The sequence below is a fragment of the Condylura cristata genome, unplaced genomic scaffold (assembly GCF_000260355.1).
Source record: "Condylura cristata isolate star-nosed mole 26May11 unplaced genomic scaffold, ConCri1.0 scaffold00002, whole genome shotgun sequence".
Taxonomy (NCBI): Eukaryota; Metazoa; Chordata; class Mammalia; order Eulipotyphla; family Talpidae; genus Condylura; species Condylura cristata.
Genome location: NW_004567103.1, coordinates 52,345,279 through 52,370,822, shown reverse-complemented (window position 1 = coordinate 52,370,822; position 25,544 = coordinate 52,345,279). Strand labels below are relative to the sequence as shown.

The window sequence follows — 25,544 nt, the reverse complement described above, 5'->3', positions numbered from 1 at the left end:
TTTCTTTTTAGTTTTGCCTAAAGGTGCTCTTCTGCTGAATTCAGGATGACAAATGCCAGGAATTGGAGGAAGTGAAATTTTCTATTGAAAACAAAACCAAACATGTGAAACTATAGTAGTTCAATATACCTTACATGTTATTTCAATTTTTCAATTCCCCCATAGTACTTCACCTTTTAAAAGATCATTAGAAAATAAAATTGTGTGAATTGTGTGAATGAATTTCTAGATTCTCTACTGGTTGATCTTATTAATTAACAAGGATAACCATTTGTTACAATGACTGATATGTGACTCCACATATTCATTGCATTGAAATGCATATTTAGCTATGCATATTCAAGGTAATTATTATTTGAATAGGGATTGCATTGTTTGTTTTTTAGACCAAAAAATTTATAGATATTAAAGTTACTTATTAAAATACTGTGTATACATAACAAGCTAATTAAAAATAATTGGAAGATATGACAAAAAATATATGATGAAAGGCTGCAAAGTCACTGTCAGTGACAAAGTCCAATAAAATCCAAAAAATGCATCTTTAATGACTTAACACTTGAAACTATGAAACATATGAGGAAGAAAAAGAAAGCACTTTAAAAAAGAATCAGGCTCATGTTATGCTAGCTGTTGGAGATAGTAGAGTTCAGTAAGTTCTTCAGAACTCTAACTTCTACAATACCACCTGTTCCTATTTTTAACAGTCCTAGAATCCGTTTTCATAAATAACTAAAATGGGATGTTCACTAATCACATATAATATTCCATTCTTCCATTGTGATAAATGATGTACTATTTTCATTCACTTCATCAAGATTTTAGATTGTCCAGAGAACATTTACATATATTTTGAGCTTACTTCCATTTTGGGTAATGGCAAAAGTTGATTTGATAAGATAGGGAATGTAATTCTTAAAAAATGTATAGCATAAACATAGATTTATAGGCTCAATAGATTTCCATACATTTATAGATTCACAGATTTAGATTCAACAAAACCATTGTTGTCAAATGTAGTCCTTGTATAGTATATATGTCTAAGCATATAGTAAACTACTAAATAGTTAGAAAACAAAACTCGTGAGAAAATAAAAACACTGATTTGAAGATTATATTCCATGGAAAGTAATTTACCTATGCTATCATTTTAAAATACTCAATAGAAAAATATTCCTATTTTAAAGATGTGCAAATTTAATTTAGTGGAGTTCTGTCAACTTACCCAAAGTCTAAAGGCAGGAAGTGACAGTTAGGGCTTGTTCCCAAACAATCTGAACCATACCTGCTCTGCAAACATATAACCAGAGACCTAAGGAAGTCAGTCTGGTTCTTGCTGTGCTAAATTAATTTCTCTTCTATGAAAGGAAAGTTTTCTTGAGTTTCCCATCCTTAGATTTAATCTGCATATATTAATAAAGAAGCATTATGGGCTCTCCCTGGTCGCACAATGGGTTAAAGTATTGCATTATGAAGCTCTCCAAAGCCACTGCAGCACAGTTTGATTCCTGACCCACATGGTGTGGCAGACCTCTTCTAACCTGCCTGCTGCTCCCCTCAGCAGTGACTTTGTCCATCTGCCTGTTCTACTCCCCACTCTGTCTCTGGTGAATCCTCTCACTGCCCCTGCACCTCTGGCCTGTACCTCAGTTCTGTAAGCATAAATAAATCTTAAAAAAAAAAAAAAAGAATGATTACCCATTTCATACATATTTTCTATAAGAAAGCCTGTATACATTTGTATTCCTTTTGATAATGATGTTAAATAAATGTGTTCCATATGAGTTAACTCAAGAATATACTTAAGAGATATTCTTTCCCAATAAGGTATGGTTGGTTTTTTTTGGCCAGGGTGGGGGGGGATTTGCTGTAGTGCTACTGCTTTGACTTATAAAACAACAGGACTATGGGTGAGGTATATCCAAGAATCAAGTACATTGCTCTCTTAAAATATTCGTTCAGTTCCTTTCTTAATTCGAATCCATAATATTAGTCATCCCACCATGTTCTGTGTGACATTACCTTATATCTCATTAGTCACAGAAACCTCTTATGCTATCATTTTGGGGGAATAATTACCACTGTTCCAGAATCTACAAGTGTTTGTAGATGATTTGAAATCTGAACTCTTTCAAGGATATTTCATGAAATTATAAAAGGCGAGATTGCCATGTATCAGTGTAGTGAATTTTGATTACCTTTGCAAGACTGACTTCTTTTATCTATGTGAATTCTTCCTGAGGTGGGCACTGTTTCTTCAAAATTGAGTCTAGTTGCTTTTCCTATTCCAGGTGGAGAATCTACTATTCCTGAGAAGAGAGGCTTTTGTTCATCATCAATGGAGGAGATAAATGATGAAGATCTGCTTTTTTTCTCTTCAAAGTGTTTTCTGGAACTCTGATAATGTCTTATGGTATCCGCAGAATCTTCAGGATCATTTGTGCTATTTTCTTTGCCAAAATCTAACAAAGACAAGGTATTTTATACAAGATAATGAAATATGAGGTACTATTTATATCATACTATTTAGCTATATAAAACTATCATTTTAATACTGATATTCATTGAATAACTGCAGCATAGACCTTTCATAAAATCATCAGAAAAGTTGTTCTTTCTTTTATCTAATGCAACTAAAGACATTTTTATTCTTAATTCAAGGGGCATTAGATTAACTCAGTGAAATAAAGTATTTATCTCAAAGTTAAAAGGATATCTTTGACAACAATATTTGTCACATTAATATAATAACTTACAATCTTATTTGTACATACTCAACAATAATTTGTTTTCTTCATTTCGGTTGCACTGTTCCTTTAAGGAAATGAAAAGATGGGAGAAAATGTGTCCACTATGTGACTTATTGCTTCTTTGTGTTTAACTTTTATACCCTCTTAACTGTGGGGACCATTAATAAGGGTCAAAAACCAGAAGCCTCCATGTAAAAGGTGGGGGGCTAAGTTTCAGTATTGGTGTAATACATATAATGACCTTGGCATACCAGGTGGTTTGGTTACGTAGCAAATTATATATATATATATATATATATAAAGCTAAATACAGTGATTAAGGAAAAGCTACTGAATTACATTAAACCTAGTAGTATATACTGGCAGTTTTATGTTGAAATGTCAGGATAATTTCAAACTGGAATACTCTCTTAGAGCATATTACAGCAGAAAAACTAAGACAAATTCCAGAACTTGTTTCCATCAGTGACCTGGGGAGACAGTGTAAGTATCCATCTGGTTACTGCTAGTAATCAACCAACAATGCTCCAGAAAGCATATCATTTTCTAGAGAGTTGGCTAAGGTAGTGTCCCCATCTACCCCATGCTCTTTGGGTCTCACATTGTTTTTTTAAAAAGATTTATTTATTATGCATACAAGAGCTGGGGTGCAGGCCAGAGATGTGGGGTGGGGTGAGAGGATTCACCAGAAACAGAGTGGGGAGTAGAACAGGTATATTAACTAAAATATATTGCTGAGGGGAACAGCCAGCGAGACAGGAAGAGTTTGCTGCACCATGTGGGTCAGCTCCCTGGTCGGGGATGGAACTTGTGTTGCAGTGGCTACAGACAGCTTCATAGTGCTGTACTTTAACCCTTGAGCCACCAGAGAGGTCCCCTTACATTGTTATTTATAGAAGGCCAAATGAGCAGATTAAGGTCACTTGAAAGAAACTTCTGATTTTTTTTTTAATTCTCATAAGGAATAGAAAATAGACAATATTTTCTTTATTAAAATAATAATCAAAAATATGAGAAGGTAGAACAAAGTCCAAAGTAAAACAGGATAGAGTTTAAAAATCAACTTCGGGCCCTCCCTGTTGGTGCAGCGGATTAAAGCACAGCACTCATGCATAAGCTAAAGCCACTTATGCATGAGTTGGATCCCCGCCTGCCCCAGAGAAGATCCACATGGCATGGCAGACCTCTCCTGGCCCGCCCGCTGCTCCCCTCAGCAGTGTACTTTGTCGATCTGCCTGTTCTGCTCCCCTCTCTGTCCCTGGTGAATCCTCTCACCCTCCGCATCTCTGGCCTGTACCCCAGTTCTGTATGAATAAATAAATCAATCTTTAAAAAATAAATCAACTTCATCTGAAGTTGTTATTAGGAATTAGTTTATAGTCTGTCAATTAAAGCTAAATGTAGCAGAACAGAATGCTTAAGTAATTTAAGATTTCACATTTGCTCAGTGATTTCATCATTGTTGAGAGGAACACAGACCTTTCCAATCCCAAACATCATAGACATCATTGATTACTCAGTGTCCCTTAGACTTCTCCACTTGGCTAGTATGTAATTAGTTGTAAATATTCTGATCAGCTCTTCCTGCCCAGATCTTTTTCTTTCCAGTGTTATTGATTTGAACCTCATTAAGCCTCATTCTTCATTCCTGTCATCTTTCTGTTTATTTATTTATTTATTTCATTTTTAACTGCTCAGCTCCTGAAACATTGATCAATATTTTTTTGTTTTAGGGATATACCAGTTCATTCATTAAAAACTAATTTTCAGTTAGTTCACTTTTCTAAGTTATCTATATTCCTGCTTAGTGAATTGCACTGATTTGCTGCTCCTAGGTAAACTTTTCTACATTTTGGGCACCAATAGGATATAAATCATCTCAGCTTTCTTATGTTCCTGAAAATGCTTTACTTTTTTTTTATATTTATTTATTTCTGCATACAGAACTGGGGTACAGGCAGAGGTGTAGTGATAGTGAGAGGATTCACCAGAGAGACTGAGGAACAGAACAGGCTGACTGACGAAATACACTGCTGAGAGAAGCAGCGGGCGGGTCAGGAGAGGTCTGCCGTGCCATATGGGTCACCCCAGAGGACAGGGATTGAACTCATGCTGAAGTGGCTTTAGCTTCTTAGTGCTGCATTTACCTGCTGTGCCACCAGGGAGGGCCCAAAAAATGCTTTACTTTTAGAGACTTTTCCAGCAGAATCAAGTATAAATGGAGTTAAACACTAGTTCATAACTGTAGAACCTCCAAACTATATCTAGATAATGCTAATGCAGAATTTTAATGAATGTATGTTGAAAATTTTAAAATTACATTGTCTCTTTGCCTTAGAGGTTTTGGAAGTTACATTGTTAAATTGCATTATAAATAGATAGTTTTAACTCAAGATAAATAGTAACAAAATGTATTGAATGAGAGATTATCATTTAGTCCTATAATATGAGCACATTACTTTATATACATGCTACCTACATCCTTTAGAAAAATTCCAGATAAAAGCAGTATCATACAAAAAGAAGAAAATTTTTGATATTTTTGAATTTATCCAATATTTAAGGAACAAGAATCCACATTTATTTCTAGGTTCACTGCCACTTGGTCATCAAGCCTGCTGTTTACTGGAATCCATGCCATATAAATGAATTCTTGATGCAATCTCACCACAACATTATTTCATTTCTTACTGCAAAAGTCAATACTTCTCAAGTTAGCATATGAAATGCAAGTTGAAATAACAATCTATTTGTGGACTGAAATGGAAACTGTTTAGTCTTCAGCTGGAAATTTGTTGTGGAATATATGAAATTGGACTGAAAGAATTATAATTAGCCTCCAGGTGCCTCTAGAATTTGATGATTTAATCCATTTTGCCTTCTTGAAGTTGATTATTTGGTGGACATTAATAGTATTAGATGCTATATTTTTCTTAATGTTGTTCATATTCTATGTGTAAATAGTATGTTGAGAGTATAATCTGTGTTTTACATTTTTGCTTTGCTGTAAGTTAAATTGTTCTGTGGTTCCTGTTACCATCATTGCCTACAAAAAAAAAGTGCCTTCTTAATTAAGCCTATTCAATTCTTCTGGCATTCCTCACAAAAATATAAGAAACAGTATGTATGTTACAGAACAACCATTATTTATGAAGCCACAAAAGATTCTAAAAAACAAAACAACCCTAACAATAAAACGGTATCAAACTTCAGAATTTCAAACTATCATGAAAAGCTATAATAATCGGGCCCTCCCTGGTGGCACAGCGGATTAAAGCACTGAACTAAGAAGCTTAAGCTACTTCCGCATGAGTTCGATCCCAGCCTGCCCCTGAGGAGATCCACATGGTGTGGCAGACCTTTCCTGACCTGTCCGCAGCTCCCCTCAGCAGTGTACTTCATCGATCTGCCTGTTCTGTTCCCTGCTCTGTCCCTGGTGAATCCTCTCACTCTCCACATCTCTGGCCTGTACCCCAGAGTTCTGTATGAATAAATAAATAAATCTTAAAAACAAAAAGCTATAGTAATCAAGGCAGTGTAGCAATGGAATAAAAACAGACTTATCAATCAATGGGATAGAATTGAGAGTACAGAAATAAAACCACACATATTTGGGCAAAAATTTATAACAAAAGAGCCAAGAATATACAACAGAGAAGTAAAGTCTATTCAAAAAATGTTACTGGGAAAACTAGATAGCAATATACAGAAGAATAAAACTAGACTACTGCATTATACCATATACAAGAATTAACACAAAATAGATTAAAAACTTGGATGTAACACCTGAAATCATAAAATTCATAAAGAAAACATGGCAAAACACTGGAACATAGGTTTTAGTGATATCTTTAGGGATTTGATCAGAACAGCAAATAAAACAAAAGCAAAATAAACAAATGTGACTATACCTAACTAAAAACTTCTGCATTGTGAAAGCAAGTTATGAAAATGAAAGAAAACTCCATGACAAATGGGAGAATGGGCTTCTACAGAGAACTCACGTAGCTCAGAACAAAAAAAACAAATAACTCCAATCATAAAGTGGTCAGAGCCCTTGAACATTTTTTCACAGGAGTCATACAAATGAACATGAAAAAAATGGCACATGAAAAATTGCTCATCGTTAATCATAAGGGAAATGCAAATCAAAAATCACCATGGTGAAAATATGAAAAAGGTCAGAAACAAGTGTTGGTCGGGATGTAGAGGAATAGGAACACTTTTAGAGTTCATGGTAATGTAGGCTGGCCCAACCCCTGTGAAAAACAGTATGAAAGTCTCACAAAATATTAAATATAGAGCTTTCATATAAATATCATGCCTCAGTATTTGTCCTGAATAATGAAAAGACACTAATTTTAAGGGTTATATACACTCCTGTATTCATTGCAGCACCATTACAATATTAAATTATGGAAAAAAATCTATATGCTCATGCATAGACAACAGGATAAAGAAGATGTAGTTTGCACACACAATGGAATAACTCAACTATTGAAAAATGAAATATTACCATCTGTGAAAACATAAATGGAAATGGAGGGGCTTATGTGAAGTGAGAATCTGTACATCTACATTTATAGTGTTGTAAATAGAAAATAATTGAAAAATATAAAAGAATGAAAATGTAGAATTCTTCCATTTGAAATAATCTAGAAACAACAACTTATGCTCACTTTATCTTTTATAGGATCTATCTTTTAGTATAATTCCATTTTTATTTGTCTGAATCAACAGGTAGACAAAATCTTTGATCAAGGAGAGGTATTTAATGTGCTGTCTCAGCATTTGAGTTTTAGCTTTTCTACTGGTAACAATTTAGAGATAGGTTGAACACTGTCCTCCCATATGCACTTAATTTTTATTTCATTGGAAAATTGGAGCTTTTTATTCTCTTTGAGATCAAGTAACTAAATCCCTCTCAAAGAACTCTGAAAGGAGTCAAAGGTTAAGTATTTAATACAAATATAGGGTGATAAAGTTAAACTACCTTAAAAATTAATATATATATATATATATATATATCACTAAGATAAGTAACAAAGGTTAACTGCTTTTTTATATTAGAGATATTCCAAAGTGATGCCAAAATAGCATGCTAATATATTTAAAGGCTTGATTGAATAAAAAAACAGGGTGAGTTTTATTAATCCACCCTAATCCTATAAACATAAATTTAATAATGTATATATTTATTCCTTTAATAACTTACAGAGAAGATATTTTATCTTGAAAAAAAACTTTCAAAACTTAACAACATTGGGTATTATAAACTTTATTGCTACTGCTTGAAGAGCAAAGTGTTAGGCGTTTAAACATTTTTTATGCTTATTTACTGGAACAATAGACTTTTCAATTAAATATATTAAGATACTCCTTTTTATAAGTTAAATGGGTAGGGAAATAAGAAAGTTGTAGTCTTTCTTACCTATTCTTAGTATATGTCTCTTAAATAGGTTCCTGCTTTTCATCACAGGTGTGACACCATCTAATCCTAGTAGAAAGAGGAGGCCAAGCAATTTTTCACCTTTTCCTTATCTTTTGGTTGGCAAGGTACATCTTTAACACTATTTTTATTTTTTCATATTTTTGGAGGGGGGTGGGCAGTTATTTTGTTACTTATTCTCAACCAAAAGATATTGACCCCCTAGACTGGTTATTAATATCTACTGGGATACAGCATTTTTTGTCAATAGAAAAAAGAGTTGGTCACAAAGCTCTATCAATAAAACATATATATATATATATGTATATGCTTGTGTATCTTATCATCATTTACATGCTTTTGTACTAATGTATTATAATGCATACACAACACAAAATTTCCAGAAGTATTTTTTCATTACCCAATAGGTCATATTGGCACTCTCTGAAGTAAGAATAATTCTACATTGAACACTACCATGGGTTTGTTTTCCCGGAAGTTTCCATAAGGCTATACCTTTTTTACTTTTGTTTTATTGAACCATCTTTTAAAATTTTTAACCATTTAAAATGTAAAATTTAATGGATTTAGTAAGTTTACAGATATGTGCAAACATTACAAGTCACCTGAGGGATATTTTTTTTCACCTACTCTATCTTTTCCCACCTCTTCCTACAATGACTCTTCTCAAGTCAGAGAAGTCAAAAAGTCACCTTGAAACCTGAATTTTAGGAAGGAAGAAAACTACTTGTATGATGTCAAGAATATAAGGTGCCCTCAAATTTAGAACTGAAAATGGACAATTCACTTCTGTCTAGAAGTGTATTTGTTTCCTCAGAAGATAAGTGAAGCTCATAAGAATAAACCACTTTGATGAATAAATTCATTTTAATAGAGAAGAGATTAAACATATTAAGATTCTATTTTGTTGAAGGTAACTTGCTGGAGATTCTATATATCTTTGTGAATGCAAGCTCCTTAACACTATGATAGGCATGGGTGGAGGAGGCTGAGGGAATGAAGCCTGAGGGCTTCCAGTGCATTGTAGAGTATGTAGTGAATAGCAATGCAGGAATCAAACTCTGATTTCAATACCTGATCTTGTGTCTTCCCTCTGGTTCTTGATGTCTCTACCATTTGATCCAGTCACCAACACTCTGGGCTACCTATCTTCAAAGTTTTGTTTCACAGAAGCAGTAACCTAACTTTAAAATAATCAGTGAATTTCATGGATAGCTTTTTATTTATGAATCTACATATCATTTAGCATCTATTGTTCTCTGAAAGCATTCTGTTCTTTATACTTATGCATGTTCTTTTTTCTCCTAGAATTTGATTCTACCTCAAGAAGTATAGAATAAGTGAAAACTTTCAAAGCATTACATTGGAAGTGATGGAGATGGAATTGCTTCCAAGCAAATTGTCCACTTGTCTGTATCAATAGTGTCTTAAAGACTAGAACAGGCTCTTAGGTTCTGGAAAACTGGATATAAAAATGTATTTTCACATTGACCAAATTATACTTACTCACTGATACACTAGGAAATTTCAAAGAGTTGCAGGCAGGCAGGCAGGCAGGCAAATCCCTTACCATGTACACTTTATATAAAATGGGTCTTATAGACTAAGCCTGTGATTAAAGGGAAAGTTTTCAGAATCAATAGAAATGTCTAGTGAATGAGCACAATATAAACTGTGACATGCTCTCAGGACCTTATCAAGAGATAAAGACATTAGATTATTTCGCTTGAGAATGAGGAAACTAAACATGATTGAAAGGCGATTTAAAAACTTGAACTGTATGAAGGACATTATTATATAGACAGCATTGTCGAGCTGTTCTCTCATTTCTAGTGAGATCAAAGTAAGAGATTAACATCAGGATAAAGGATTTAGATTAAGCCTATGGAAGAACAGCTTGACTGTAATGGTTCCGATTTTAGAAAAAGTTGGTGAGAGGCAGTCAGCCAGAAGACTCAACAATTAGCTCATTTCAACAACTATAAATCATTCTTTGTTATAGGATCTACAGTTTAATAGAGACAATAGATACATACAATAATAAACTTTATATAGGGAAGATTTTGACAACAATGCAAGAGGAAAGTGATTCAGGAGTGAATAAGAGGCAGAATCTATACATATGAGGAAATCAATTAAGAGTCATGTTAAATATATCACTGGAGATTAACCATGAGTAAAATGTAATTTTTCAGTGGATGAAAAAGTGGTGTGCCTACAAAAATCCCAATTAAGGGAATGATATAAACAGACACACAAAAACAATTTACGTTCAAAGCAGGGCACTTTAGTTCACCTGAAATATAGAGCTAATTTAAACTCATAGATGAGTTCCTCTAGGGAGAAAATGTACAGAGAAGAGAGCCAAGAAAAGAACTTTGATTAAGAGGCCAAATGAGAAAGAAAATCAAAAGAACAATGCTCAAATGCATTCTTTTACACTATCTGTCCACTCCTACTATGTGATATACAGCCAAGCTACAGGTGACCAAATACTTCCCACCTCCACTGAGTTTATGATATAGAAGCAGACACACTGATTTAATAATAATACAAATAAAAAAAGATGTGCAACTGGAATAAATGTTGCAAAAGAGAATACCTGATTAGAGAAGGCCTGGTTAAGGTAGCTAAAGGGAATTGTGGTATAAGAGTGAAGAGGCACGGAAGAAACCCAATATGGACTTAGGGAAAGGGAAGTCCTTAGTGGGCTTTGGAAGTGTGGGTGATATAACTGCATTTAGAGGGGAAAAATCACCAACTGTCCAGTAAGGCAAATAAGTAAGGGAGAGTGAGCTGGATGGAGGCCTTTTCATTATTCCAGTGATAAATTATTTAGGTCAGCCCAGAGTTGTGGTTATGAAGATGAAGAGAAGTAAAAGAAAAGGAGGCTTAGTCTGGTTCATGACAAAACTCCAGATAGGAATAACAGAACTTGTTGTCAGAGTTGATGGAAAGGTCTGCTATCGTGTCTGCTATGGGGACAGGTTCCCACATGAGTCTAAATTTAGGAAATATTAAGTGTGAGCTGTCTTCACTATTTCATGTAGATGGTTTACTAGGTATTTGGATGTGGGATTGAAATTCAGATGGTCTGGGTTTAAGATGTAAATGCCTTTCCTTTGTGAGAAAATATTTAAACTATTGGTATGAGATCATCCAGGGAAAGTACATGATATAGAATGAGAAAGGGGCCTAGGATCACACCTTGAGAAATTCTAATAACTAATGTGTTAGTTTAGAAGTTACTGATCCTGCAGCTATTTTCAGAGAATTAATGAGAAAATGAGGAATAGAGCCACAGATACCAAGAGAAGACTATTCAAAAAAAAAAAAAAAATAGGAAATTGGTTCATAATGTCAGATCCTGCGGAGAAATCAAGCAAAGTGAAATAGAATGTCTGTTGGATTAGCTGGGACTAGAATAGAGGCTTCTTTAGGAAAGTCTTCTCACATTTGCCTAAGCACAATTAAAGGTAACCTCTTTGGGTTCCCACTAAAGTGTTCTTGTTCTTGTAACATCACCTATTTAGTTTTGAAATGACTGAACATATGTCATCCAGAGAGGCGAAGGGCTGTTTTAAGCAATTTGATTCTAAGAAATTGGGTAACTCTGTGGGTCCTCCCTGGTGGCGCAGCGGGTTAGAGCACAGCATGTGGAGGCTAGAGCCACTTCCGCATGAGTTCGATCCCCGCCTGCCCGGGAGGAGATCCACATGGTGTGGCAGACCTCTCCTGGCCCACACGCTGCTCCCTCGGCAGTGTGCTTCGTAGATCTGCCTGCTCTGCTCCCTGCTCTGTCTCTGGTGAATCCTCTCACCCTCCACATCTCTGGTCTGTACCCAGGTTCTGTATGAATAAATAAAATCTTAAAAAAAAGAAATTGGGTAACTCTAAATGTGAAATTTTAAACAAATATCTTTTGAGTATATGAATAAAACAAACAAAAAGATTTAAATGGTCAGAGCAATCTAGAGAAGACTTGGACTGTCAAGTACAAGAGAGTTTTAGTATGAAGAGGACTAATATAAACCACCGATTCCAGCATCATACATTCATTCAAGAACATTCAATTTGTAATGAGAGCTCTCTTTCAAGAACACTCTGCTCGGGACTCTGAGGGTTAACTGTTCAATGGTTGTTAATTGGTTTCCTTTCCTACACTAGCTATTTCTCTGTGATGGCTTTGTAGATAGCAGATGGTTTTGCTGAATGACATCATTGAGAGGATCAATCAGAAACCATGTCATTAGCTATTGAAAAAAAGCAAAAAATTTCCCCTCCTAGAGCCTGAATGTAGTTTAACCTTGAAATAAAAAATGTAATGAGCATTTAGATGAACTTAATAATTACATATTATATATTTAAACTTAAAAATTAGCATGAATTACCTTTCTCTCCTTCACTATCAAATGATAATTTCCTTCTTCGTAGTTTACAGTTGTCTCCTTCAGAATCATTCATAGATTGTGATCGTAGTAAGAGATCAGCCTTTGTTAATGGGTATAAAGATAGAATGAAAAAATATTCAACTTGGACAAAATGTATTATCAGTAAACTCTTGTCTATTTTATATAATTTCTATAACCTGAAACAATTGCTATATGGTAAGCAAAATAACTATAATAGTTTCAATAATGTTGCTTAAGTATAAAATAGACTGATAGAATAATTCTTGAAGTTTCATCATCTGATAGGGAAATCATAGTTGTAGAAGTTATTTATCAGAAATGTTGGGGGGCAGATAATGTTAACATTTAGACTACATATGCCTTTATGTAGAATGTATTTCATGTAACTTTGTAAAGTTAAAATAATAAAAAACCTGCAACATCTGTAATGCTACAGATAAAAATGTTAAACCAGTATAATTAGCTATGATATTTAAATTACATGGTAATGATCGCAAGTTTAAATTTCACAACAATAAATATAAGGCAGAATTCAATAAACACTGTGCTTTAAACCCTTTAGTATTTTTGTTCTCATTTCTCCCTTTCTCCTAGTTTTGGTTCTCACTATAAAATTCTATCAATTTCATAAAAGTGGAAACTCGAAATAAACAAAAAAATGAAAGTTCCTGTTTTCTTCAGTTGATTCTGCCTAAAATTTTTATGTAAAGAATTTATTTGTGGTAGATACTGGCTGTTTTTAAGTCAAAATCAGAATGGGGTTGGTAACGCTGAAATGGGATTTGATAAAGTTATTGAATTAAATCCATTATAGATACATGGTAACCTGCCCCTCTTAGCACTTTTCGTGTTCCTATTTTTAATGTTTCTGGGGAAAAAGCAATGATCTGACTTAATGCTTCAGGTTATTACTAAATGGTGCATTGGTGCACTTAAAAGTTTCTCTTTTTTTCTTTATAGCTCTCACAGTATCTGGGAGGGCCTACACTTCAAGGGGAATTACATTTATCAACTTTTATCTAACTATTGACTTGAGGATGCTTTATTCTGGAGAATATATTAGCTAGTGTTAAAATACACTGTCAAATATCAAAGACCCAAATTTTGATATATGACAAATAAGCATTTAGAACAGAGTTGGGGTTTATGGGGTTTTGAAAGGAAGAGAATGGAGTAACCTAGTAATCAACTGTGGGCTATCATTTTAAGTCTCGTGTGTTTACAGCGTAGTTGCAGGGCCTAAGGACATATTTTCATAGTGGAAGATAGTGAAGGGCTATACTCTTAGAACTCATTCTAGGTTAACTTTTAAGTAGAATCATTTAAACAATTATTTTTACAGGACCATCTGTTATTCATTCTGTAACACTAATTTGACTTTTATATAAGCCAGACTAGTGCATACTTCCATGAGTTAGAAATTGTGTTAAATATTAATCTAAACTTGAATGAGTTTGAAATAGTTTTGCTTCTATTGAAAAATTGTTAAATACAATGTATGCTATAAATAATAACTGGGAGAATATTTTAACTTTGTATAAGATAAACTTTTAAAAGTTTTTCAATAGCCTAGAATTATCCATTTCTTACAAATAATTGGAGCACTCCATATAAATCAATGCTATTTTAAATCAAGTATGTTACCTACAAATTCCTACAAGATCAAATTTAATTGTCCTACTTAAAGTTATCCAATATATTTTAATGTAATTAGACCAAATCTGTTCAGATAATTTAGAAATTTCAATATTTACCTTACTTTCCTTCTAAATATTTAGGCTGTGAAAATGTTAGTGTAGAATTTTACTTGTTCTTTCAGAAGTTTTTGGGAAGCTGAAGAATATAATAAAATGCCAAAAGTACAGAAATTAACAAACATATACCTTTGCACTTTCATGCCTTAGGTTGAAAGTCAACTCCAGGTTTGTTAGAAAATGATCAGAAAACTCAGGATACATATCCAAAACTTCTAACAGATCTTCTCTCTGGATTTTATGCAAGTCACAGTATGTGAGAGCTCTGACATCTGCATTAGACTTTCCAGGTTTGGCGTAAAGATGAACCATTTCTCCAAATATGTCATTTTTTCCTAAAAAAAAAAAAAAAAAAAAAAAAAGGATGGGGAGGGGGAGGGTAAAAGAAATCTGAACTCAATATTTTCTCTTCTTGAAGATGTTAGAAGGGGACCACTCACTGATCCCCGAAACAAAGATCTTTAACATAAAACCCCACAATCAAGGAACATTTGGGCCGAAAAACCGTATGACCTGGCAATGACTGCTGAGGCCTGCTGAGTGTGACGGGGATGAAGATCAGGGACAGAGCGTTCTTTGCTTATTTGCTATGTGTCTGTCTCATTGCCTTGGAGCTCAGAGCCCAATGTAATTACTATTATTTTCTGGCTTTAGTGTTTTAGCTAAGCACCTGTAATGTGGCCACTATGCTTTCCGTCTGTTTTGACCACACTGCTAGGAAGGGCTTTGTTGTTTAGGAAGTGTGGTCTAATTTTGTTAACCAGGCAAGCGAGTAATGTTGCAGTGAGTCAGATTCATGATCTCGGTATCTCAGGATAGCCCCGGAAGTGATGACAACAAGGAGCAGGAGCAATTTCGACACTTAGAGGACTAAGGGCAAATTTGAACATATCTTGTTTCATTTAGTAACCACTTTTGGATTTGTCTTAATTTGTTCAATTATTCAACAAATCTAGTTATTTTATCTCAACATATGCAGTTATGCTTTTGGTCTAAATTCTAAAAGTGTCTTTCCCTTACTTTCCTGACAAATCTGTGATTATCTCAGTGTCAGGCTTCTGATGGGCTCTCCCATGCCCTCTGCCTAGCCACATGCCACCTGCTTTTCCAGGCCTTGTTCAATGATAATGAAAACAATAGCGGCAACAAGTATTTAATAGGACTGGTGCCACGCAGTGTGTCAACTTCTTAGGTGCATCATCTCTTTTAATAACCACAGTAACCTCATGAAGAAATTACCTAAATTGTACAAATGCGCAAAGAGGATTAGAAAAGCAAATTCATTAAGTCAAGGTCACCTTTTCAGTTGGATAAAATGGAAGAAAGGGGAGAGTAGCCATCATTAAACTACATGCATTCTGTCTCTAGTCAAAATCTTAAAACAGCTGATATACTTAATTTCCTCCCATTATTTTCCTTTAGATTTTTTTTGTCTGAATATCAAGGAACTTTAAAAATTATACCCGTGGAATACTTTAGATTCTTGATAATATAACTTTAAAGATTGTTAATGGCATTGTAAGACCATACTTTAAATATACCCTAAAAATTATTTTCACATTTAGAAAAAACCCAAAAAACTCCCTACATCTGTTATTTAGTTTTTGGTATACATGTACATGTATATCAGACTATGAAAGCTACCAAAGACTTTTAAGCAACAATAGTCTAACTATTTTTTTTTAAACTGTAATGTTCTATTTTAAATAGTAGAGAGAATATTAATTTAAATTAATTTAATAGGGAGAAATCAGATACAAATTCTTTAAAACAAAAACAGATAATCTGTGAGGATTTTCAGTGCTGGTTTACATGGAAATGGGGATAAGAAAGGAGAATCTCTTGAGAACCTTTATGGTTTTGATACTTCAGTATAGATTATTATCAAAGAAATGTTAAAAAATAGCATGGGGTTTGTATTTGAATTAGCTTATATGCTTATAACTGAGCAAAAAGTAAGCAGTCAGAATGCATAATTTAACTACATTCCCAAATTATTATTTTATAAAGCAACAAAACTTGTTTCCTTCCTGTAGAAGTTAGGACTGGCAGACCTGAAGGTCAGAAATACATACCGGAACAAACTGTCCTCATAACATACTAGAACAAACTGTCAAGAGCAAATCTGTTGAAAATATAACTGAATTGTGTAGTAGCTATGTGATTTAGAATTATTTTTGTCTGCTTATTGGATTGTATACCAAATTAAGCACTGAATCAATATAGGAATTTTTTTATAGCTAGTCATATATAAAGTTGTCAAAATATATAAAGTCAGCAAAATATGTAGGAATCATGCAAGCATCTTCATTTGCATTTTTGGGTTCAATGATGTGGTTTTACAGAGCAGCAAAGAAAACTAAGTCCACATCATTTTGGGAGTTAATATCAAGAATGAAGTGAAAGGGAATAACTGAACTGCATGGTTGTTATTTAAATGAACCTGGATTTAATCTGCAGGGTATAAATGTTCACAGACACTGGGTGTGAGTATTTCCAAGGGGTGCTTGCTTGCTTGGTCATAGAAGAAAGGAACTAGAGTCATTTTCCATGCCTTACCTTTTCTTTCCTAAAGTCCTATCACAGGTGGTCTTGACACAGGACATTTTGACTTTATAATGGTGCTTTCAGTTGTGTTTGCTAATGCTGAGAAACTGTACAGCCATTCTGGTTTCTACCTTCTGCTAAGTATTCCATAAATTACATGAAATATTCAATAGTTTATTATAAAATAGGTATTCTATTAGATAATCTTGTACAACTGTAGGCTAATGTTATTGTTCCAAGTACATTTAAAGTAGGCCAGGCTAAGCTATGATTTGATAGGTTAATGTATTAAGTACATTTCTGGCCTAAAGGTATTTTCAACTTACTATGGGTTTATTAGGATGTAACCCTATTTATATTTCTAGGTAGGCCTGTATTAGAAAAACAGTGCTACAAGTTTACAGCAATGAAATCACTAAATTTAGTTTTATAGAGACAGATTGCCAAATTGGACATCTTTTGCATCCAAGTCTGTTTCATATATTACTAATTAAAATATGCCTTTAAGCACTGGGTGTTAAATTCACAACTTTCTACTATCTAGATGAGGAATCATAATCTATTTGATTGACTGCAGCAGGTAAAAGTACTGTGCAAATGGATAAAATCACTGTAACCAAAGCCCAGTTTAGGACAGGGCATTGGCACATGTTAACAAGTATGCTTACAACATACACATTTTATTTTAGGGTGTGGTGTGAATAGACTTGTAGAAATATTTACACATCAGAGAAAAAAAGAAGACAGTCAAGAACACATTTTCTGCAAGGCTAATATGATTTGAATTGAATTATAAACAAATATTTCAAATTACCCATCAATCTTAAATAGTACTCATAAATAAATAGATCAGCCTTTTCAGTCACTTTAAGCTATGTGTTGTAGCGGCTAATCACTGAATTTGTCACCACCCAGTTCTAAAACACTCACCCAAAATAGCTACCACAATGTCATCTTTAAGGATTTCGATGGAGCCTCTGGATAAGAAATAAAGTGCAGTGAGGACATCCCCACAATGCACCAGGGTGTCTCCTGGAGGTGCATGGGTGGTCTTGAACTTCATTGCCAAAGCTCTAAGGCAACCTTTACTTGCCCCCCGAAAGGCTTTGCAGTTTTGCAGTAACGTCTGGTTGAGATGTAGGCAAATGTCTGCTTGTAAACATTCTGGGAAACCCTTTAGGACCTGAAGAAAAAAACATAAAGAGTTTCATACTACCAGCGCACAGAATACTTCCACCTGAAATAAGTGTATTTCTTGCTCACAGAACTGCAGGTGTAGTAATTTTAACACAGGAATTCGTACAATGCTTCTACCTCGCCTACCTTAATGAATACTTGGTTTGCTAAACATGTCAGAATTTTAACTCAAATACTTGTTCTCTGAATTAACTGCAGGCATTCAGACTCAACACAAATGCGCTCATTAAAATGTAATGCCTACAGTGTTTCACACTGCTTCTCGTTCCTGCATTATGTTTTGTAGCATCATACTGTGCACAGATATAATGCAATGTAACAATTAATAAGACATAACTAATGAGACACAATCAGCCTTCTGAAGGAATCTCAAGTCAATTTGGACTGCTACCTATGGTAAACACCTCATGCTTGGTAAAAGTGACAGTCCTGAAATAAACACAGATATTTTTAAAGTCATCTACCAGAGAATATTCTCAAGCTAACAATACTTGGAATATTTATGTTTCATAGATGCATCATTAATACTAAATATTTTGGCAAACACTAAAAATCAAGATGGGGAAGAAAAATAGCAAACATACTTTAAATATGTAGTTCAATTTTCAGAAATGGAGATCATACTATAATTTACAATGCATATATAAAGCTTCTAGTAACACTACTGTTACTACTGTTTTGACAACCTAATGAGTGACTAATTTAAAACTTGTAGAAAAGATTAAATAGCTGTGACAAGTGCTACTCAACTTAGATTGTGGAAAATTTTATTTCACAAAACCAAGTATTAAAGTCACCCTACCGTCTCTGTATGTGTTTTAACTATTTTGGGTGTCATATGTAGCTTTTAATTCTCATGTTGTCTTCCCTCTGTCAATAAAAATAGATCCATTTACATATACTTTGGAGTAGAGGAAGGAGACATGATATAGTGCCTTTTTAGGGTTTCCTACCTTTTAAGGCCAATTTTAGGGTTTCCTACCTTTTTAGGCCAACCTGGCTATTACTGTCCAAATATCTAAAAGTAAACATAATTATCTGTATAGGCAATTCAAGCATGTGCAGCCCATAGAGGAACTTCAATAATATATCTAAATCAACTTACAATTATTACTATTTTAAGTAGAAAAGCAGTCATATGGATGGATCCTGATTTGGTGGGGCTAGTGTGGGATGCTGTCAGACTGACTGACTTAATAGCAAAAGTTCAATGAGACACTTGAACATACAAGCCAGTATTTCCAATCTTGTTTCTTTCCTTGGGTAGTCAGCCTCAGAAATGCATATAGATGAAAGCTCGAAGAATATTGAGTTCTAATCATGAATTTGCAACAACAGGTTAACACTTGTGCAAGTCACTTCGTCCCTCTACATTTCTTAACAGTGTTGAAATTTGCCATAAATTACCACTAAACAGTGAGCCAATTTTCAACTACTACTCACTCAGCTCCACAAGAAACTTAGACTTTTATCTCAAAGTTTGTGTATTATCTGACTCAGGTCAAAAAGAAATGAGCCTTCCTTTGTATGAATTCCTATTACTCTTCTGACACTGCTCCCCTTAATTGTAGCATTCTGATTCTTTTATATGACTAAACTGATTCTTTTATATGATTCTTTTATATGACTAAACTGAGGAATACTTCTAAATAACAACTTGCTTAGTCTTTGTCCTTTTCTATCTTTGGGGCTAAAATCTTTTTCCCCTTTGTTGGGATCCTATATCATCCCAACTTTTCTCATGGAACCAACCCCTAGGTCACTGATATCTTTATATCTTTGACTTGTCCAAACAACTATTTTGAATTGTTTGGCAATTGATATCAGATTTTGATTACGCTGGATTTCAGCACTTTTCTATTATGAGACCACTTTATTTTGGGGATTTTTTTTAAGTCTAATTTCTTTTTTTTTTTAAAGATTTATTTATTTATTCATACAGAACTGGGGTACAGGCCAGAGATACGGAGGGTGAGAGGATTCACCAGAGACAGAGTAGGGAGCAGAACAGGCAGATTAATGAAGTACACTGCTGAGGGGAGCAGCGGGTGGGTCAGGAGAGGTCTGCCTCGCCATGTGGATCTACTCCAGGGCAGGCGGGAATCGAACTCATGCGGAAGTGGCTTAAGTTCTTAGTGCTGTGCTTTAGCCCGCTGCGCCACCAGGGAGGGCCCAAGTCTAATTTCTTTTTAAATTTTTTTTTTTACTTGACTATTTTGGGGATGTTTTAATAGAAGAAAAATCCCATGTGATTTTTCCTCCATGAAGTCCACTGTTGTGGTCTCAACATAATTCTCAGTTGACCCCATGCAAATAAAAATGTAAATAACACCACACAAAGCAATAGATTAGATATGCTGACTGTTCTGTAAGATTTGGTTATAAGAAGTTGCAAGTAGCATTTTATATAAATGGGGAAGATATTGCTGTTATATAGTTGGAATATCAATACTGAACTTATAGTGTTATTACTGATATTTCTTGAAGTTCTTCACTTATGCATTAATTGTAGTTTGGTTATTTAAGGAAAAACTGCACTGGCGTGTAAGCACAGATGCCTTGTGTTGAAAAATGCAGCTGAGATAGAGGTAGGGCACTTAATTTCCCTAAGTTTGTTATTTGAAATCAGAGAGTTCTGAATGTAATATGGACTAAGACATGAGATGGGCTCAGATCAGCTAGGTGAGCTGAAATCTTGCTGGCTGTGACTCTGGTCAAGTAACTTAACTTCTCTGGAGATTCATTTTCTTCTTTTGTAAAATTAACAATAGCTATACTGCTTTTATCCACAGTTAAATGTGACTATATATGCCAACCACTTTATGCATCTTAGATATTCAATAGACAGTTTCCTTCTGGCCTTTTTTCTCCATGCTTTGCTTTTTTTTTTTTTTTTTTTTTTTGTCCTATAGACTTACTGTTTCTGAACATACAAATAGGTATGTTCTTTTTAGATTGAAATTTAGAGATACAATATCAATTGTGTTTATCTCTGGTTTCACTGGTGAATAGAAAGTTTACCACTAAGCTTGGTCTTCTATTATTTCAATAAAGTTTAAGCATTTGTGCTTTATGGCCTCGACAAAAAGATGAAGAATTCTTTTTCCTTTCATCTCTTTTTAATGTTTCCCTTTCATCTTTCCTTTGGCTTATACACACTTAGATTTTCACTGTGAGTTCCCTTAAGTGCTTTTTGAAAATAGACAGTTAGCTAAATCAATTTACAATATGTTCTTAGAGTTCCAATATTCCTAGAATTGCTCACAAAACTTTAAAGGACACTTGGGAAAGTATCATTCTCCTCTTAAATACCTTTGTTACTGTTTCACCTCCTAACATCCATCCTATCAGAACTGATAACCATGGGAAAGGAAGATATCAAGTTGGAGGTGTCATGGAGCCCCAGGAAGACACCTTTGTATCAAAGGAAGATACACAGATCTTGGTATGAAGGACATGTACTGATTAAGATTAGTGGTGTTAGCCTTAAGTTGATAATTTTTTAAAATTTTCTTGTCAGTTACTTAAGTCACTCAAGTAAAACTCAAAAGAAGTAAATATCCAGCAATTGAATTTCTTACTAGCCAAGAGGTTTGGATGTCCTAAATTAGTTAGCGATACTGGAATCTGGGTTATGCAAAAATAATGTTTTAAAAAGGAGCTAAAACAGGCCCTCCCTGGTGGCGCAGCAGGTTAAAGCACTGCACTAAGAAGCTTAAGCCACTTCCGCATGAGGGAAGGAGTTGCAATAGAAGAACTGAAAAATATGTTTTAAAAAAAGTGAGAAGAAAGGGGTTAAGTTTAAGTCGATTTCTGCTCACGGGACCCCTCTCCAGTTCTCCCTGTTGTGTTGCCTCTGCTGCTTCCTGCTCATGTGTTTTCTTCTGTCCAGTTGGTTTCCCTGGCAAACTTTCTGACATGGAAGTTCCTCCTTTAGTAATCAAATATTGGCATTTTACTAGGCCTAGGAGATCTGGTCGCAGAATAGCTATTTCAAATACACAAGTACAAATCAGGGCACTGAGTTTGTCTAACCTCAAAGCCAAGGGAGCCTAAACCAGAATCAGTTTCATGGCCTGCACCTTAGAAAAGCAGTCCTGATTCTCTCAGCAAAAAATGTATTAGGGTTCTACTAAATAGCCTGAATTATGCTAAGACATGAGAACATAAAATGAATAAAACATATTCTGAAACCATACTAGATCAAGACTTTTCTAAATTTTAAGATATATATCTCTATGTATCTACAAATACATATATCTATATGCATATGTTATGTGTGTGTTACCAGAATTTCTCATACTTTGCTTTTCATGACAAATTTAGACATTTATAATGTAAATTTATAACACTAGTAATTGTTCAAACAAATATTTGGTGGTTATAGTATAAGATGAGAGCAAAGCTCTAATTTATTTCTTTTAATATTGGATGGGAAATTTGTTAACTTTTGAAAATTCCAGAAATCTTCAAGGTTGATAAAAATTCCATTTTTATTATGATTTAAAGTCACTTGAATATTTATAAATATATGATTAACTTCCTCTGATTGTAATAGATGTTGTCTATAAAATTCTTTGAAACTCAATTTATATATGTCATATTTTTTTCTTTGAAGTGAATACGAAGTGCTTTTCCTGTTAGATGTTGACTACATAGGATACTACTATGGCACCCAAATTTTAAAGACATTCAGACAAGAACAACTTAACAGCCACAAAACAAAATGCCATTATTGAAATAAAGGAAAGCTTTGAAGAACTCACACAGGGAGAAAAAAATGAAGAAAATCACAACTAGGGAAACATGTCCTGGGTTTCAATCAGTAGCGGAAAAGTAGAGGCACATCCTAATTAGTGAATCATTTTTTTTTTTTAAATGTGACATTATTACATCATCTTTCAAGGAAGGCTATGTTTTATACTGAATTTTGCTATAGGGTTCTTTTTTTTTAATAGAGCAACTTCAATATGATTTTCTCTTTTCACTGTAAATAAATATCACTTGGATGGAAAAGGTGAAACAGTAATGCTATCTCCATGAATCTCTTTCCTGATCGGCAGTTCAAGCCTTCTCCTTGTTTCTAAAAGTGAGTATCCATGCTCCTGACCAATCTGGTCAAAAAAAAAGTGAAGGTAATAGCAAAGATTTATTTCCTTACTCAACTTTTACCTGGTGAACTTTTTACCTGATTGCTGGTACAAAAGAATTTCAAATGAAGTTAAATATATACAACATATTGAAACAGACTGTGTCATCCCTACCTTGAATTTAAAACACAAGATTCAATATTAACTGCATCTTAGGCTGATAGCAATGCACTATCTTATGGTGAGTATGTTTATGGGGTTTTGTTGGGAATTTTTATAAAGGCTCTTTAGAGTTTTTGAATGTTTCACTATTGATATCTTTAGACTATTTAGACTCTTTGGACTATTTCCATAGTGTTTTAAATACTTGCATTCTCTTTCAAAATAAATTAAAAGTGTATTCTCTATTATACCCTAATTAGATAATACTGTAGCATGGAAATTCATGTTGTAATGGATGTTTTTTCATTTCTTTCACTAAGAATAATTCTACAGGGGACAGTGCTAATACTAGGCTGAAAAAGGCATATTTGTAATGACAATCTGATTGTGACAAATGGTTTTCCCAAATAGCAAATTAATCATAAGAACAAATCAGGTAATTCTAATAACTCACATTAGGTAATTTTCTGGGAAAATTCTTTGGGTTGTTAAATACATTTAAATATTGACAAATTAATACTAATCAAAACGCAAATTAATGCTTTCCTTAATGCACTAAACCTCAAACATGACTGTCAAATAGATTTTGCAAGTAATAGATGAAACCTAAAGTCTCTGCTATAGAGTATAACCTTGGATCACTTAATATTTCCTAAATTACAGTGCTATTTTCACATAAGCATTCAGTTTTTGATGTCTTTAACATGTATGAGATACTGAATCTTGCTTTTTTTTTTGGTTTTGTTTCTAAAAGCTAATGTTCTTCTTAAGGGATTCTTAATTTGGGGTCAACCCAGGTAATAGTATTTCTATGATTATGGTTTATCATCATGGAATAGAAAATACACATTTTTCAATTGTCCTTGGTGATTGCATATTTGTACTTTATATTTAACTATATATTTAGCCATCTGGATTGTTTTAGTGGTTTTAAACATACAACTATACTGGTCTGAAGCTCAGATTGCTTTGTCATTTGTCACTGGCCTGGCTGTCCCTAATCCTTGCCCTGTTTGTCCTTGCTCTGCTTCTGTTTATCTTTTCTTGCAGACAGAACCAGAAATCCAGGAGAAACCAGCAGAGGACAAAATGGAGGTAGAAATAAGACAAGAATTAAGCTACCACTTGATTATTATTATAGTAAAAAGCACACTCACAATTCTATGACAAGTGTGGTCAAGACCAAATAAAAGGGTGTGACCAAATAAAAGGGTGTGAATGCAGTTTCTGGAAGTCTATTTCTCTGGAATTCTGCTGGGGCAGACCATTTAGCTGTTCCTTTTCTGTAGTACTCCCTCATGTAAGTCCTGCCTCTGTCCAGTTCAGGGACATGGCTTTTGGGAAAATAGTCCAGCATTTTTGTAAGTTGCTGGTTCCTGATTAAACTGGATTTACCCCACTAATGCTTGTCTCTTGATTTTAGCTTATGAGTGATGAGTAATAGAACACCTTGGAACTGCTTAAGGATTCTAAAGGCAACAGAAGGGATCTGTATTGTGAGAACCAATTTCAGAACCTCAACTCCCCAATTCTTGAGAGAGGGATTGAGGGAATGATAGATGGGTTCTAACTATATTGGATTTAATGTTCTGCAAATACTTCTTGCCAAATATACTGATTGCAAATGACCTAAGTTAGCTCAAAAAATAAGGAAAAAGGAGGTGCAATCTGCCAGATAATGAAAAGAATGATTAAGTACAATTTAATATTGTCTTAAAATTGATTCAACTTTATGGCTTTAAAAGTATTTTTTCCTGTATAATATTTTAGATAAATTTTTTGATTGATCTATTAGCTTTACATAGAGTAGCAGAGTGGCAATTATCCCATTAAAATATGTAAAAACTGATCTATAAATACATCAAAGCACTTTACTTACGGAAAAAATAAGACTTAGTACTTTACTCCTTAAAAGACTGACTTACAATACCTTCTCTAAATTGGATTTCTAAAGTTGTTTTTAGTATGGTGAGATAGAACATGTTTCTCATTCATTATATTTATTGGTTTTACCAAAAAATAACAAAGGATAGAAGTACAATGTAATTTATTTTTCATTTCGCACTAGTTAGAGTGTTTGTAGCCCAGACAGATAATCCAATTGTTTTCCATGTTTGTATCACCAATTACTTAACTTTTTGCTAAATTTCAGATGTTCTAAAGTAGAAGTTTTATTCCTATAC

At 34.0% G+C, this 25,544-nt stretch overlaps 1 protein-coding gene across 1 annotated transcript in view; it reads right to left on the bottom strand.

Annotated features, from left to right (window-relative positions):
• The window catches only part of LOC101631397 (potassium voltage-gated channel subfamily H member 7), a 137,321-nt gene that overhangs the window by 11,849 nt on the left and 99,928 nt on the right, over positions 1 to 25,544 (bottom strand). The window contains exons 8-11 of the mRNA XM_012728517.1: positions 17,843 to 18,095; positions 14,495 to 14,700; positions 12,591 to 12,690; positions 2,199 to 2,462 (exon numbers count right to left, since the gene is read on the bottom strand). Of these exons, the coding sequence (XP_012583971.1) occupies positions 2,199 to 2,462; positions 12,591 to 12,690; positions 14,495 to 14,700; positions 17,843 to 18,095 (823 nt within the window). The remainder of the gene's footprint in view (positions 1 to 2,198; positions 2,463 to 12,590; positions 12,691 to 14,494; positions 14,701 to 17,842; positions 18,096 to 25,544) is intronic.